This window comes from Fundulus heteroclitus, chromosome 11, assembly GCF_011125445.2.
Source record: "Fundulus heteroclitus isolate FHET01 chromosome 11, MU-UCD_Fhet_4.1, whole genome shotgun sequence".
Lineage (NCBI taxonomy): Eukaryota > Metazoa > Chordata > Actinopteri > Cyprinodontiformes > Fundulidae > Fundulus > Fundulus heteroclitus.
Window position 1 is genome coordinate 21,457,216 of NC_046371.1, and position 17,216 is coordinate 21,474,431.

The 17,216-nt window shown below is 40.5% G+C and overlaps 2 protein-coding genes across 2 annotated transcripts; both read left to right on the forward strand.

The window, feature by feature from the left end:
* The first annotated feature begins 2,097 nt into the window (after positions 1 to 2,097).
* Positions 2,098 to 10,793, forward strand: ddx52 (DEAD (Asp-Glu-Ala-Asp) box polypeptide 52). Its single transcript, XM_021312149.2, has 15 exons — positions 2,098 to 2,269; positions 2,474 to 2,693; positions 4,675 to 4,814; positions 4,926 to 5,111; positions 5,187 to 5,330; positions 6,807 to 6,918; positions 7,010 to 7,082; positions 7,159 to 7,362; positions 7,448 to 7,538; positions 7,620 to 7,742; positions 8,837 to 8,987; positions 9,132 to 9,207; positions 9,904 to 9,975; positions 10,102 to 10,377; positions 10,581 to 10,793. Exons 1-15 carry the CDS (start codon positions 2,105 to 2,107, stop codon positions 10,591 to 10,593), a joined length of 2,046 nt encoding a protein of 681 aa, XP_021167824.2. The 5' UTR covers positions 2,098 to 2,104; the 3' UTR covers positions 10,594 to 10,793.
* Positions 10,794 to 13,883: 3,090 nt separating this feature from the next.
* Positions 13,884 to 16,933, forward strand: rpl23a (ribosomal protein L23a). Its single transcript, XM_012855233.3, has 5 exons — positions 13,884 to 14,014; positions 14,946 to 15,126; positions 15,329 to 15,505; positions 15,677 to 15,746; positions 16,874 to 16,933. The coding sequence occupies exons 1-5, from the start codon at positions 13,990 to 13,992 to the stop codon at positions 16,886 to 16,888; spliced, it is 468 nt and encodes a 155-aa protein (XP_012710687.1). The 5' UTR covers positions 13,884 to 13,989; the 3' UTR covers positions 16,889 to 16,933.
* The last annotated feature ends 283 nt before the right edge of the window (positions 16,934 to 17,216 follow it).

Below are 17,216 nucleotides of genomic sequence, written 5' to 3' on the forward strand. Positions count from 1 at the left end.
AAAACGCAGAGACTGCAGCTGTGGAGCGCGGTTGCTCTTTTCTTCAAACTTTGGAATGTCGAGATTAAAGTCGCCACGATATATCAACTTTATTCTCGAAATGGTGAGTTTAATGTCGACAGGGCGACTTTAAAATCGACATATCGAGTTTAATCTCGTCATGGCAAAAATATTTTTTCTCTTCATGTGTGGCCCTAATACTCCGTCGTAATATTGAGATAGGATCACAGTTGCAGGGGTCTGCAACCTGCAGTTCCAGGGCCTCAACTGGCTCACTTGATTTTTTTAAACGCTAAAATCTGGTCCTGTTTGTTTTGTTTCATTCTTTTGTTCTGTGCCCCCATAAAAAAAAAAACATGGCCCCACCAGTAAATTTGTTCTTGAACTGTTACTGCTGATGTCCATCCATCTCACAGATCATGAATCAACACTACACTGGCTTTGGCTAGAGTGATGACATATTTTCCATCTCGTGTTATTTTAGATTTCTGTAGGCTGAAGGTAAAGTCTCAGAGTAGCTTCTTTGCAGGGATCCATGTTTATTTTCTGGTTGTATTAAAATGTCCTCCTCTAACCACAGTGCCTTGATGTACTATTCATTCCCCTTAAACTTTTTAACATAACAACTGCATACATTTGTGTATTTTGTTGTGAAGTGGAAGGACAAAGATAGATTTCAATTTTATTTTTACTAATAAAATTCTGAAAGCTGTGTTGTGAGTCAATGCTTAGGTCAACATTTCAACAAATTCTAGTTTATTTTTTTTGCTAAATAGTTCTGGTTCATTAGAGCTAAAGGATGGTATCTCTGAAAATCAGTTGAGCCCTATGGCAATGTTCAATGTCAAGATCTTGAACTTTTACATAAAAAGGAGGGATGAAATAAAAATCTGATTTCAATAAGGGCCCAAATCCATCAAACTCTTGTTTTCAGGAGAATGCCTTTAAATATTTTTCTTAAGGGATTAAAAATGTACAGTAGCATAATGGAGGCAATAAATGTGACACCAGGCAAGTGCCAAAAGTCTCTGTACCACTGTGCAGAAACATTTACACATTCCTGATCAAGCTCTGCTCTGGTGGCAATCTGATCCTTTATCTGAATCCCTTGACTGAGACCAGGATGCTTTCTTCATAGCAGTTTAACCTCTCCTAGGAGTTCTGGCTCAATGGATGGATAATTTGGGTGCAATATCCTTGCCTGTCAGGCCCTCTTAATGCAAAGCGATGATGACTTCTCATTTCTTTTTCAACCGTGGTTGATAAGAGCGACATTTCAAACCTCTCATTTTCAAAGCAACCGATTTTCACTTTTCAGAAATTAAGCTTTTATTCAGTTCATCTTTAGCAACTTATCTATTAGTAGAATTTCTGTTAGTTGCATGTCTTCTGATCACTGTCTTCACATCAACCTCTAACGAATGCAAACTTGCTGCCATCAAAAACCCAGCAGCACCTCCAGAAATGTTACATAGGGGTGGCCAGATGGGGCCACTTAAACTAAAAGCCGTAATTTCAGGGTTTTATTCTACTGTTGTAGTAAAGCTGTCTTAAACACTTAAGTAAACGCCTACTAATATCTTTTGGTTTATTGTTTGATTTTTTTTTTTAATGTTACTAATCTAATGTGCATAGATCAATAACAGTACGGTTAACATTTTGAGCTGATCAATTCCTTTGTATTGTGTAATTATATTAGCAATATGGTGTACATTTATTCCTTTATTGAAAAACAAAATTAGTTGGGGAAAGTAGATACTGGCAGATACAAATAAAAGCACGATAGAAGTTCAAGAAGAGCGGCTGCCTTGCTGGCTGTGCATGATGGGATGAAATGCTAAACTGGTGTTACTACAATTTACAATGGCGAGTGGGGTGACCAGGACACGGCACGGGGTGGCCGTGGCCACCATAGACATTTTATTTATATATATATATATATATATATATATATATATATATATATATATATATATATATATATATATATATATATAATATCTATGGTGGCCACACCCTGATGGCGCCACTGTCCAAACCCAGGGAGAAACGTGCTAGGAAAAAACGAGTACAACAGTGGCCACCAGGGGGCAGCACTCGGCAGATGAGGGGTGTGTGTGATCCGGATGTTGATCGTCGCTGCGTGGATCCGACACCACGCTGCCTGCCTGCCGCCGCAGCAATGGACGCCTTCGACTTGTTTAAGAAACTCGGAGCCGGGGCAAAATTTGACTTGAAGAGATTTGGCCAAGACGCTGCTCGGTTTAAGGTACGCTTGATATAAGTTGCCAATTATAATGCTGGGCGGAAGTAGCGGCTAACACTACTACTAGCCACTGCGCTTGGTGGCTTGGAGCAATATCTGACGCTTGTGTTGCTGTTTTTTCTGATGATTTGGTGTGGTATGCGTTTACCAGCCACTGTATAAACAACAGAGCTTATCGTGGTACACATGTTCTGACCCACGCTGTAGGTGGCCAGATCCCAGGGTGGAGAAACCTCGCTCGATTGCCTATCTGCGATCAACTACTTCGGCACAGGCGCAGCTAATGGAGCCCAGAGCTGGACCGGGGGAGAGGATGAGGAGGGCAGTGGAGACTCTGAAGGAGGAGGCAAAAGAAAGCGCAAAGAGCAGCAGAGAGAGGCGAGGCATCAAAACAAGAAGACTAAAAGCCGCCAGGAGAAAGAGGAAGGTAAAGGACGGAGGGTTGGATCTGCTGTCGGTGTTTTCTAAGTCCGGGAATATTTAGTAAAAGTGTTTAAATTCAATTTCACAGCTTGCCGCATTGCAGTCACAAGACTAGGGGTGTTATTATTATTATTATTATTATTATTATTATTAATAATAATAATAATAATAATAATAATAATAATAATAATAATAATACTATATTATTATTATTATTATTATTATTATTATTATTATTATTTAAACCCTGGTTAGATGTCTCTGCTCTGTTGCACCTGAATCAAATGATTTCTGACCTCCTCAGCAGCCATCACTAACTGCACAGGCCTGTTAATCACCCATTTATTTAGGTCAGGTTTGTGGAGCCTAAAACATGAAGGACAGCGGGTCCCGAGGACCACGGTTCAAATCCCCTACCATAGACGAACGCAAAATAAAATGGAAATCATACTTCCCATGCCGTTAAAGCTACAGGTCTTTAGATTTTTGTTTCTGCCAACTTTGGATATCTCAAAAGTGACATTTTCCCCATTCTTTGTTTAAAAAAAACAACTCAAGCTCAGGTAGCAGGGAAGCGACTGATGAGGCCAATTTCAAGTCTTGACACAGATTTTCAATTGGATCTTGATCTGGATTCTGACCTGGTCATTCCCATGCGTGGTTGCTTTGATCTAAGCCGTTCCACTGTAGCACTGGTTGTAGGTTTAAGGTTGTTGTACAGCTGGAATGTGACCTTCTGGTGCTATAATGGGTCTCTTTGTGGACTCTTAACAGGTTTTCTTCCTACGCTTTTCTTTAAATTGCTCTTATTAGTTAATCAAGGTTAACAAGCATCCCGTCCCTGCTGAAGAAATGCAGGGATCGGCTGGAGACTATGTGTTCAAGGCTGCATAATGTTAGCTGTCCTTCACATATAGCTGCATTTTTTTATCTCCTCCATTACTTTTTTCTGCGACCTTTTAAACAGGACTTCTTTTGGCTTTCTGTCAACATTAGCGTTCATCTTATCACTTTTTAATAAAGGCCACATTTGTGGAGTTCACGGCTAATAACTGTCCTGCCGGGAGCCTTTTCCACCCGAGCTACTGCTCCTCCAGAGTTACCCTGGGCCTTTTTTTGGCTGCTTCTTCACCTAACGCTCTCATTGTCCAGTCCGACAGTTTAGATGACGAGTCGTGTCTTTGTTGGTTTGTGAGTAGATGGAACAATGCTCTGACGGCGGTTCAAAGCTGGGACGATGTTTCAGAACCTCTGAAACCTTGACAGAATAGTTTTATTTATGTTAAAATTTAGTCCCATACTTAGTATGGCGATTATTGTTTGCACAGGATTTGATTTAGGGGCTGAACACATATATGCGCCACACTTTTTGTATTTAATCTTTAAAAGCATGTAGAAAATCACAAAGTTTGTGGTTGTGACGCGACAAGATGTGAACAAAATCAGGGCGTTTAAGGAGAACCATAAGTTTTGTAGTCAGAGAGGAAACTAACAGTTTGGATGCAATATTTGGTAGGCTATATAATATTTCATATGTCAAGCATTCAACCTCTGCTTCCCAATAATCTATTATTTGTCCAGTGTTTTCCTTTCGCTGTCCCATCCTCAACAAGAATCCCGCATTTTTGTTCTATCAAAGGCAATTAAACACAGACGCGTGTATCAAAAAGTATCAGGGAGATGATCAGGGCTTCAGAGCTCTGATCATCTCTGCAACCAGAGAACTGGACCCAACATTGACCGAGGAGTCTAATGGGACAATATGGAGACTTCAAATGAAAAATGGAATGCGGCTCATTGTCTTTGGCGCCTGGTTTATATTCTGAAGTTCCAAAAAGTCCATTTGACCAGTTCGCATCAAACTGGACCTGCCTAGGATTTCATTCAGTCCCATTCAGTATCTGATGTTTGTTTTTTCCAGGAAAAGCCAAATCCTCCCAAAGCTTGTTAGCGCCACAATCTGTCTTCTGTGTCTTTGACTCCAGCCAGCGGCGAGCGGCTGAATGAGACCCGGGGAGGCGGGATCACCTGGACCTCCTCGCTGGACAGAAAGACCCAAAACCTCCAGGAGGACGGGAAAGAGAAATCCTCGCTCAAGAGGCTGAAGCATCTTCATCAGGAGAAGGTCTCCTCTCACTAAACCGCTCAGGAGGAGACGTTTGGCAGCTTTTGTACGAATGAAATGTCCAGTAAAAGAACTCCTCGGTCTGTAAGCCTCTCTCGGTCTGACTTTCAGGTGAATCGCATCCGCGCCCAGCACCGTATAAATGTGCACGGCTGCGACGTGCCTGACCCGGTGTGCTCGTTTGAGGAGCTTCAGTCCGAGTATCGTCTCAACCCGCGCGTTCTCCAGAACCTGAGGGATGCCGGGCTGAGCACGCCGACGGCGATCCAGATGCAGGCCATACCGCTGATGATGCACGTGAGTTAAGATGCTCCGTGGAGAGCTCGTCTTTTCTGTTGAGAGGGTTTAGTGACGGTGCGGTCTCTCCTTCAGGGTCGGGAGCTGTTGGCGTGCGCTCCTACAGGATCTGGAAAGACTTTAGCCTTCTCCCTTCCACTGCTAGCCCACCTGCAGCAGCCGGCAAATCTGGGCTTCAGAGCTCTGGTCATCTCCCCGACCAGAGAGCTGGCCAGCCAGGTACACACAGCGCTTTATTTTGGTATCATTTTTAAATTTTGGATACTAATGTACAGAGTTATTAAATATCTGTTCAAATCTAGATCAAGTATCGTCTGAAAACTCAGAAAAAACACCAAAGTCCAAATCAGTGCTCATAATGCAGCCTCTGCGTATTTTTTACTGATTGTTGCAGAAGAAGAAGGAGCTGAAACTTCGGTTAAACACAATTTATTTCATCTAGTTGAAAGTTAAACCGTAAGTGACTTGGGTAAACCTGAAGCAGAGGTGGATCTTAATCAGCTCAACTATATTTATAGAGCGTGTTAAAATGCAATATAGTTGGTGATTTTCACATCTTAAAAGACCAATGATTCTGCATATAACAAAATAAAAGGAAAACACTATTAAACAAGTAAACTAGAGCAAATAAACAAAAATACAAAGTCACTTTTTCTCAGTCGTTCCAAAGACAAAAGAGGATTTTTGCTGTTAAATCTTCTCTTTTTTTCTAAGACCTGATCTGAAATGGTGCTGGAAATGCGACCCATGTACAGAGGCCTCGGTTCTTAACGTGGTTCTCGCTGCTTTGAGTTCCGACCCGGAGACCTTTGCCTGTCTGGCATCTGTCAAATAAAGGCAACTAGAGCCACAAAAAAAAGTTAAAAAGACCCAAGGGAGCGTGCAGATGAAGCAGGGCTGACGGACACGGGGGTTTAGGCCATGAAGACATTTAAAATGCGCCCCTTGCCCCGCCCTGCCCAAAAAAAAAAAAAACGACCCGGTAGTTAACTGCTACTTAAACAGGAGAGATGTCCAAGAATTATCCCAGACAGAATTGGTATCGCTTGTGTCGGGGAGTGCGGGATCCAACGGGCTAAATTTGTCCTTTTGTTTTTTTTTCTGTTGTGTTACAACTGAAAAAGGACGTATTTGTTTGTTACTTTAATATACTGAGAATGTTTGCCTGATACGAGGATGATGATTATATGTTTAAACTCTATTATAAGCATTAACACTCAACGCAGCACCTTCTCAACAGGTAAACGCCTCTATGGACATTTTCAGACGTCCTAAAAAAACCACCATTCGCTTTAATTGTTGCAGATCAGCAAAAGTCTGTCTGTAGGAAACAAAAATCCATCTTCCTGAGTCCATCACTGAAATAAGATGGCTGCTTCATAGTTGGAAAACATGTTTTTGCTTCTAGATAGACCCAATATAAGGATCAGAAACAGATTCTTAATGTAATAATAAAATTAAATTGAATTATGTTAAACTCAAAAGTATCTAGATGGGCAGATCTAGATTTTTAAAGAGATTTGCATTCAATCAAGAAGTAGGAAGTAAGAAGCGCAGGTAGCCTTCAAAATATAACCATGTATGAATTTTACATTGTAGCGATAGAAACATAAAAAGAGGGACAGAAAGATGGATAAATCAGAGAAAGGTAAAGAGAGAGAGAATTTCAAACTGCGGTTTGTTTGCTTTCCTCAGACCTACAGAGAGCTGCTGCGCCTGTCGGAGGGCGTCGGCTTTAGAGTTCACATCATCGATAAAGCTTCCCTGGCGGCTAAGAAATACGGCCCACAGTCAAATAAAAAATATGGTGAGTGGTTGAACATGTTTCCATCTGGAAGTAGTGAGATCTGTAAATGTTCTCCCTTCATAAATCCTGTTTTTTGGGGTTTTTTTTGCAGACATTCTCGTCAGTACTCCAAACAGACTGATCTACCTTCTGAATCAGGATCCTCCAGGAATCAACCTGAGCAGGTAACACTAACTTTTAAATGTTTTTTTGCTTATTTCGTGTCTGTCTTGGCTCCAAACGATGCCTTTTGTTGCCCAGTGTGGAGTGGCTGGTCGTGGACGAGTCTGACAAGCTGTTCGAGGACGGTAAGGCGGGCTTCAGGGAGCAGCTGGCCACCATTTTTCTGGCCTGCTCTAACGCTAAGGTGCGGAGGGCCTTCTTCAGCGCCACCTGCACGCCGGAGGTGGAGCAGTGGTGCCGCCTGAACCTCGACAACTTGGTTTCTGTCAACATCGGACACAGGTAATGTTCTGCCGGCCGGACTCAATGCTCCTGTTGGCTTTTTTTTTTTTATCACTCTAACGCTTTAGAAAACGTCTCTGTTTAGAAACACGGCGGTGGAGACGGTGGAGCAGCGGCTGCTGTTTGTCGGCACGGAGAACGGGAAGCTGGTGGCCATGAGGGACATCGTCAAAAAAGTGAGGACGAACACCAAAGAGCTTAGTTTTCTCAGCCTTCCTGTCGGTGCGTTGAGGCACGCTCTCCTGTTTGTGCCGCAGGGCTTCCTGCCGCCCATGCTGGTGTTCGTTCAGTCCATAGAGCGAGCGCGGGAGCTCTTCCACGAGCTGGTGTACGAAGGCATCAACGTTGACGTGATCCACGCAGAACGCACGCAGCAGCAGGTAGGAACACACACAGGGTGACGTTTAACCCTTCTGACTGTCTGATCATCCATCTGTTGTATGGAATTTGTGTTTTTTATCATGATTTGTTGTTGTTTTTGAATTTCTGCTGAGCATTTTCAAATAAAATGTATTATTATATCAGTCTGTTAATCAATAATCTGGCCATCACTTTATCCATCCTTCCATTTTCGGGGCGACAGAAGTTAAGGCTACAACCATAGCTCACCACCGTCAGGGTGTGAATGGGGGACGGACTGTAGAGTAAAGAGCTCTGAGGTTGTCAGACCTGATAAAGTGCTGTACAAGTATCCATCTGCTTAAAAATGTGTTTATTCGTTTCTCCATTCATCCATCCTTACATCCATAAGTTTATGCATTCGTTCGTCTGTCCATCCATGTGATAGTACATCTGTTTATCCATTCTGTTCTTTTGTCCATCAACTGTGTCCATCCATCAGTTTACTCATCCGTTTATTGATCCATTTATGCTGTGACTTGAAGGCCATAAGTGGAAATGCTGCTCTTGGAAACAAGACGAGTCAGAGAGGAACAGATTGGCTTTGATTAACTAGGCTGCTTCAAGACGCCAGTGGCTTTATAGCTAATCGGCAAACAATAACTGCTTTTCATCATGTTTCTTAAGATGTTAATTGTTGCTGCTCTCATGAAACCAACTTTCAAATATCATAAATTTAACAATTTTACAATTATGTTTTTTTTAGGTTGGTTAAACATCATTATTTAGAGTTTAATGGTGTCACAATTCATCAAAAAGGGCATTTATCCTTAAACTGTGAGATAATTGCCATGTCCTACGCCATCTCTTTGTCAACCCATCAGCCTGCTAATAATAATAATAATAATAATAATACATTATATTTGAAAGCACCTTTCAGAGAACACTGAACAAATATATCAACAATAAATCATGATGAAAACAACACATAATGTTTCCATGCATCTATCAGTCTGGCCTTCCTCTCCTCTGTCTGTCCACCTGTGCTCCCTAAAGCATGCTGGGAATCTCACCAGTGAATAGTGCAGGAGGCCTAGCATGATTTCTGGCGTCCTGATTGGCTCCTGTGTTTCAGAGGGACAACGTGGTGAACAGCTTTCGCTCCGGTAAGATCTGGGTGCTGATCTGCACGGCTCTGCTCGCCAGAGGAATCGACTTCAAAGGAGTGAACCTGGTGCTGAATTACGACTTCCCCACCAGCGCCGTGGAGTACATCCACAGGATCGGTGGGTTTAAAGCGACACGACCACTGGCCAACAATGTGGATTGGTTTAAATGTTTGAGCTGGTCCAGAGCTGCCACACCAGTCCAGTAAATATTAAATCAGCAAAAATAAAGTTTGTAGCGTTATTTCTCTGTTTGTCCTGCAGGTCGTACGGGCAGAGCGGGACATCAGGGCAAGGCCATCACCTTCTTTACAGAAAACGACAAACCTTTGCTGCGCAGGTACAAAACAAACTAGACACCATGAACTTTGAGACAAAGCATGGCTTTAATATCAAGACTTTAACCACTAAAGCTTTCAGTCGACAATAAACTCGTCACAGAAAAACCAAGAGGGGGGGATGATCTCCATCTTAAGTTACTAAAGGCTCAATCAGTTGAAATTTGAAGCTGCGATGGGAAGAGCAGGAACCTGTTCAGACCGCAGAGTATTTAACTGGGATTTATGGTGACTACAGTGGATTATCAGGCCAGGCAAGGAGGCTTGTTATAACTGGAGGAGCTGCAGAGACACGCAGCTCAGGTGGGCGCATCTGTTGGAGACAACTATTAGACTTAGACAACTTTATTTGTCATTTTGTATGCACAGAGTGCGTACAGAACGAAATTTCGTTGCATACAGCTTGTAAATGGCTGTAAAAATCAAATTATAGTATAAGGTGCAGCAGTGAATTAAAAGTAAACAATTTAAATGTAGACAATGAAGGAGAAGTCACAGTGTACAGGTGAGTATTTTTAATTTGTATGTGCAGAATTTGATTGTGCAAAGGGCATTTGTGCAAGAATGCATTTAAAAACTAAGAGTTCGCTAGCATTTGTTATGCTACATGGAGATGCAAAATGTGCAAATATGCAAATATTAATTTTTCTTCCTAACAATTTTTCTTCCTAACAAGTTTGTGTGTCTCGTCTAAACAGCATCGCCAACGTTATAAAACAGGCTGGTTGCCCTGTTCCGGACTACATGACTGGCTTCAAAAAGATCCACAGGTAAACAACGTATATGATTGTAACCAAGTCCAGCAGACCAAATAATGTTTGCAGGGAGCCCCTTGTAGTTTTAAGGTTTTGATTATCATGGTCTGGCTGTTTTATTTTATTTTTTTTCTCTTTTAGCAAAGTAAAGCGAAGACTTGAAAAGAAACCCCCCAAGAGGAGCACCATTTGCACAACCCCTCGCTTCCTCATGAAGAAGAAACCCCGAGCAGAGAAAAAGGGACAGAAGAGAGCGGCAAACAGGAACCAGGAAGGAGAAAAAGAGACTCCCGCAGCGCAACAGCAGGACCAGAAAAAGACGAAGGGAGGAAAAGTTCAGAAAGCGGGACAGAAAAAAGGAAAACCCAAAGTAGTTCAGAAAACGGCTGTAAAATCGTCTGGAGCTAAGTTAAAAAAGTAAGGATGGGCTTGACTGGTTACTTTAATTTAAAAGTCTGACAGATGAACACTTTATGTTAGAATTACTGCATCGGTTTCACCAGATGGGCTTGTTGGACAATTTCTGCCATCAAAAATAACTTCTGAATGATGTTAATAATTCAGGATCAAGAGTCCTAGATACTAATAATGTTCTTTGTCTTTTTTTTTTTTTAAACCAGAAAAAGCAGATGAAAAAAAAAAATCAAAGGACAAGAGGATTGTTGCAAACACACCGATGGACTTTTTTTCTAAAACATTTCTGGTTAATGGTTTCACAATTTTGCATTGTATAATCAAAGTAAAGAGAACACTTTTCATACATTGTTGTTTTCCAGCCTTTTATTTGTTCAGCCATTTTGTCATTAAAGGAAATTTATTCTATTTTAACGTCATCAGGAATTACACTTTGTGTTTGTTTACAGGTGTGTCGCAATAAATTAGAATACCGTTGAAAAGTTTATTTCAGTATTTAAACTCAACAAGAGAAACACAGCGATATAGTTTTTTTCTGTTACTTTAGGTTATTATGGTTTGCATCTAATTAGAACCCTATATTAAGTTACAAATGTCTGCCTGTTCACAGAGCGCTGCAGGTGTTTCCAAGGAAAGTTAAGTGGAAGGAAAAAGTGTGGTAGGCAAATGTACAAAACATAGAGAAGCAAAGCCGACAGTGAATCTTGAGTTTCACTGTTTGAATTTAATTAATGAAATAAACTTATTATTAAACATAATTAAAACTAAGCAGTCAAGTGATATTATACACATTTATTTTTCTTAATTTTGACCATGACACATAAAAAGTTAATGAGTCTTTCTTGGCAGCAACCCAGTTCAGTCAAGATAATTTTATGCAGTCTTGTCTAGTTTATTCTAAGTTAATGGTTTAGTTGCACTGACATATGTTTACATTTCATTAAATATATTTCAAGCTAGACCTTTTTAGAAAAACATTACCATACCAAAGTGGCTGAAAAGCGATGAACATTTTAGTTGAATATTTTGTTATGAAAACGTGCCACAATCTAAAGGATTGATAGGCTGGGTGGCTGGAGAGGAAACGGACATCACCACAGAAGGACTTTGGTTTCCTGTTATGTGAAAGGATTGAAAGGACAAATTGACGACGATGGTAAATAGAGGGAGAGAATTCATTCAGGAGAGGCTCTCAGCACCTATTAATTAACTTTTAAATAAAGGTTTTAGTCTAAAAGATTTTTTTTCTTCCTAAAGCCACACATGGATCAAGTCACTCAAAAGAGATGGAAAACCAGACTATGAGCAACGATTGAAACCACAAATCAGAGATTAATTTGTGGTAATTTATCAACATTTTTCATATGAGAAAAGCAATTTTTAAATTCTGTTTTGTCACAAATGGACTTTGAGGAAATGGAAAGGAAGTGGAGCAATGTGAATGATTTTAAATCATTCTCGCATCCAGAATCTTGAATAATGAACTCAAAGTTTACATATTGTAAATTAACATTTTAACCCAATTCGAGTGGACTTGGCTCTTGTATTAAAACCAATCCATGTGGTTGAACCTGGCAAATGTGAATTGATTCTAGTGTGAACCCGGTCGTATTTTATTAGAGGAGTGGAATATAAATTAAAAAAAGAGGTCTGGTTTGTCTGTCATTCAACAAAAGCTAAACGTTAAATACAATACTAAAATTTTAAAACATATAACTTTTATTCTATTCTAATGAGTTACGAGTTTCTTGTACAATTTCAAGCGGTCTGCATCAATAGTTTCCGATGTTTGTTTTGGTTTATTTTCTGTACAGTTTTTAGCATGACAGCATGTGAAGTGTGCAGTATCAACGTGTGTCTAGGAAAATGAGTGAGGACAGTGAAGATCCAAAGATGGTTTCAAAGATCCAACCGAAGCAAGGAGAAATGTGTTTTCAGCGTGACAGGCTGCTTTTAAGTGTCTGGGTGTATCTCATGGAGATACATCAGTGAATGACAAAATCGTAGCAAAGCTTATTTATTCTGAAGAGTAATAGGCGTCACTCATTTTATAAAATAGATTACAAGTAGAGGGAAACATTTTTATTTGTGTTCAATTTGAAGATTGTGGCCAAGGAATATCCATAATTCAGTTCCTCAGGAAATAATATCTCTTAAGTCAATTAATTCATTGGGAAGACCGCTGATTTGACAGTTGTCCAGAAGACAAGAGACAGGAAACTTTGGTGCTCTTCATTCTTACCTCTCCTGAAAATCTTTGAGATGCTGGTTATTTATTGAGATCTGCCAGCAGGTCTTGTTAAATGCACATTGCCAAGTACCAGCACCATATGCCATCATGCCTTGATTGCCCCACAAAGTGGCTGGATGCCATCTCTATTAAGTATCGATGGTGTATTGTGGATAAAAAAAAATGAGGGACATGATGATCAGACCCAGTAATGTAGATGAGCTTAAGACGCAATATTAAAGCAACCTGGGGTTCCCTAACACAACAGCAGAGTCACAGGCTGATCACCTCCATGCCAGGCTGCAGCGGTGCAGTAATTCATGGGTATACATCTTTAGATCAACATTTGTATTTTTAGAAATCTGTTTATACTGGTCCTATGAAAACCTTAATTTCGGAGAAAGTAAATCTTTTATTTATTTATTTATTTTTTAGCTGTGAACCGATATCAAAATGACCAGAAATAAAGTTTGTATTGTGTCACGTTGTGGTCAATTAATATATAAAACAAACTATTTTCTTTTTTCTTTTTTTTTTCTAATTGTAATTGCAGAAATTAATTTACTGTTCAGTTTTCTAATTCACTGACACAGTCATGTGGATTTTAATGAATGGAAAGTGAGGGTGCTACAAAACACATTGCATTACAACGCCCCAATTTGTTAAAAGCATGAGAAGTGTAATATCGTATAGGAGTTTAAAGCTGCATAAATGAATAAATAATCTCCAGTTCTGGAAAGTATATTAAAAAGTAATTTCTCACTCTTTGGACCAACATTATGGAATGATGTATGATACTGGTGGTAGGAAGTCATCATTTAGAAATGATTCGTATGAAACATATTTTTATGAAGGATCTTGTCAAAGATCTTTTGACTTCTTCATCCTTTAACATTTTTTTTATCGTTGTAAAGATTTTAAGCTGTGTGAAGCAATTCTTTTAGCATTGATTCAATTGAAAATTTTAATCAGAAGAAAAGAAGCTTGAAAGAAGGTTTAAATTTGATGGTGACTGATGTTTTTGGACTGGCATTAAGAACTGGGTCATCTCAAACTTAACATTCCCTCTTTTCATGTTAATCCCACTTTATTCTATGTTCAGCTTTCTCTGTTGCCATAAATAAAATTGTTCTTTATGCTAAATAGTTGCAGTAAGTGGAGGGTGGATTAAAAAAACTGTCAAACTGCAGGAATCACCACAATAATCTCTAAAAACGTTTTTCGAAGTGTCTCGTTAGTTGTGTCATTATTTTACGCCACCTAGATGTAACACAAGGGAAAAGGAGCGTATCACCGCCTCGCCTTGTGTAGTATCGCGACAACGCTGCCAGATCTCGTCCTTGCATTATACTGTAGGAAACCCCGTTCGCTCTTCCTTTCTCAACATGGCACCGAAGGTGAAGAAGGAAGGTTTGTGAATCTTAAAATTGTAAATGAATAAATCCCACATGTAGAGCTCATATCGCCCCAAACAGTGGACACGGGCGGTTTGTTTAGAAGTGTGTTTTAGTACTGACATATAAGGACTAGTTTGGTTGTTGCCGACGCTTTTAATATGGCTGTAAGTTGGAAAGCGTCTGGTGTAGAGAGGTGGTGGCTAAGCTACCGTTAGCGCTGATGTTACCGACGAAACGTGGTCTGCTAAGTCATTAATTTAAGCCGATTGGGCTTCTTTTTTTATTAAATTTGATACGGAAAACCCTGTTTCCAGCTGTATGTTTACTATCCGCTTGTTTTATAGCTCCATGAATTGTATTTGGCCACAATTTTGGCTACTTAAGTCTCCGGTGTGGAAACGCTACAGTGGCTGTGCCTGATGCCATTTACTTTGAACGGCATGAAGTTACACGCGTTTTTCAGGACGAGATTTAACCTGATCTCTGGGGAAATATAGATTATTTAAATACAATTCTTAAGAAATGCATCATCCGGCATGAGGTGCAGACTCTGGTAGCTGCGTGGATGTTTAAAGAAACGGTGAATTTCAGCTGCCTGTGGGGATTCAAAGGCATTTCAACGCTGTTCGTAAACTGGTTTGATTCTGTAGGTTTTGACATTTTAATTGTGACGAGAAGACCAATTCTTTTTTTTTTTTTTTATCAAAACAAATTTTATAGTAAACATTACGTATAGCTTAGTTGATTAAGGAAGTAGACTTGTAATTGTCATTTCTGGCCTACAAGTGCTGTACATATAACACTGAAAATAGCAGTGAAATTAAAATTAAATGGGACAAGTAAAACACAGATGAGCTAAAATAGACAGGATGGTTGATAATTAAGCTGCACTTTAAGGCATAAAGGGGTCATCTGTCATAACAAACTGTATTTTTGTACCCTAGTTGTCCCTGCCAAAACGGAGGCCAAGTCAAAGGCCCTGAAGGCAAAGAAGGCCGTGCTCAAAGGCGTACACAGCCAGAGGAAGAAGAAAATCAGGACTTCTCCCACCTTCCGTCGCCCTAAAACCCTCCGTCTCCGCAGGCAGCCCAAGTACCCCCGCAAGAGTGCTCCTCGCAGGAACAAGTAAGTTTTCCGATCCGCAGGGAGAGCTGGACTAGAACGCGGTGCACATGATGCTACATGCGATCAAAGTATGAAAAAAAAACATGAGTCCAACTTTAATAACTACTGATGCACCCTCAGTTATAATCTGCTGTTTCAGTTTAGCTCGGGATCTTTCTCTACATTAAACCGTTTTTTTTTTTTATTTCAAATTGTTTTCCAGGCTGGACCACTACGCCATCATCAAGTTCCCCCTGACAACAGAGTCTGCCATGAAAAAGATCGAGGACAACAACACGCTTGTATTCATTGTGGACGTCAAGGCGAACAAGCATCAGATCAAGCACGCCGTCAAGAAGCTGTACGACATCGACGTCGCCAAAGTCAACACGCTCATCAGGTAAGGCGTGTTGGTCCGGGCTGCTTGGCTGTCAATGATAAACTGGTGCAGGTATATATGCTGTCAATGCAAGAGGAAGATCAACATATCGGAGCCAGAAACAATGTAAAGGTTTATGATAAAATGGAATTTATAGAATGCTTTTGCTTATGTTTTTCTCCATTTGTTCAGGCCTGATGGTGAGAAGAAGGCCTACGTTCGACTTGCGCCAGATTACGATGCATTGGATGTTGCAAACAAGGTGAGTTTGATTTCAGTGGGTTAAACGAACAGACTGTAATGTTTTATAGTGTAGAGCTGTGGTCTTAACCCCTGGTCCTCAGAACCCACCGTCCCGCATGCTTTAGGCCTTGGACACATGTAGCTGTGTCTCTATAAAAATGAAGAAAAATGCTGTTTTTAAAAATATTCTACACAAGCAATCGTTCTTAGGAAAGATTTTATCCACACAAATACGCCACTGGGTGTTTTAAACATGCCAGAGGTACAGGGGGCAAAGCTACAACCAAGTCAAACTGTGAATTGCCGTAAAACAGCAGACCTGCAGTAACTTTTTCTCCTTTGCACCTCAGTGCATTGGAGCAGCTGGGCTTGTAAAAACAAACAAGAAAAAAGCACCAGAATTTACTGTAATGTTTATAATGGTCCATGTATGCTTTTACTTTGAAGTCTTGATACTGAGGCGAAGACAGGAAGTGCTGTGGTTTCCAAAATCAATCAGGAATAAACCATCCGAGAGATCAGCAGTGAGTTTGTCCAGTTTAACATTGATTAGACTCATTTTGTAAACATCGCAGCTCTCTGATGACATATTTTTCCTCCATGGCCAAGTTTTTAACAATGGTCCCACATGGTATGTCAGCGGCACATTATTTGTCACAGATTAACATGCTGGACCCCCAGGACTCTCTTACCAGGTAGACACGCAGTTTTTAAGAAATCTCCCCTTTGGCCGAAGTTTTCTGAATCAATTGTTTTAGACGTAAAACCGAATTTTGGTGTGGATGAAAAGCCAAAATGCATGAAAGGTTGTTTTTCCCAGATATCCGGCTACATGTAGACTAGGCCTTAGATGCATCTCTGCTCCGCCACGCCTGAAGCAAATCACAGCATGAGCTCCTCCAGTCATTTCTTCAGGCGGCAGGGAAACACCTAAAACAGGACAGCGTGTCCTGAGGACCAGGGTTGAAGACCTCTGGTTGAAGACTGCTACATTTTTACCTCTGTGCACGTGATGAAAGCTTTATTTTGCTCTGAATGTTAGTGATGCATTCAAAGGAACCACTGATGCCAGAAAGCGCAGCATTTGATTACCTCTTGTTGATGAGCTTTGTTCATTCATACACATTTTTTCCCCCTTTTTTACAGATTGGCATCATCTAAACTGGCTGAAATATATGTGGACGAATAAATATTTGTAAAAATTTATTCTGTGTCATTGTGTGCTTTGAGATGTTACCAATACTTTGCATCTGACTGAGAATTTGTCTAGGAGGATGGGCTGTCCTTAAAAACAGCAGCGCTCCACTGCAGGTTGCTCAGCGCGAGCCACCAGGAGTGACAAAGACTCCTGGATAGGTGTGAAAACTTTTTCAGAACTGAACGAAAGTCCGGTTGTCTCTGATTTAAACCTGTTTGCTGCTGTGATCCAAATAACTGAGCATTTGCACAGGCGTCTTCATGAAGGATTAGAATCTGTTAATGTGCCAAA

Bases quoted from the DNA above. Each gene is read 5' to 3' on its own strand.
- ddx52 (XM_021312149.2), top strand. From the start codon at position 2,105: ATGAGGGGTGTGTGTGATCCGGATGTTGATCGTCGCTGCGTGGATCCG. The intron at 5,331-6,806 runs GTACACACAGCG...TGCTTTCCTCAG, and splicing joins CCAGAGAGCTGGCCAGCCAG to ACCTACAGAGAGCTGCTGCG. The intron at 9,208-9,903 runs GTACAAAACAAA...TCGTCTAAACAG, and splicing joins GACAAACCTTTGCTGCGCAG to CATCGCCAACGTTATAAAAC.
- rpl23a (XM_012855233.3), top strand. From the start codon at position 13,990: ATGGCACCGAAGGTGAAGAAGGAAG. The intron at 14,015-14,945 runs GTTTGTGAATCT...TTTGTACCCTAG, and splicing joins ACCGAAGGTGAAGAAGGAAG to TTGTCCCTGCCAAAACGGAG. The intron at 15,127-15,328 runs GTAAGTTTTCCG...ATTGTTTTCCAG, and splicing joins AGTGCTCCTCGCAGGAACAA to GCTGGACCACTACGCCATCA.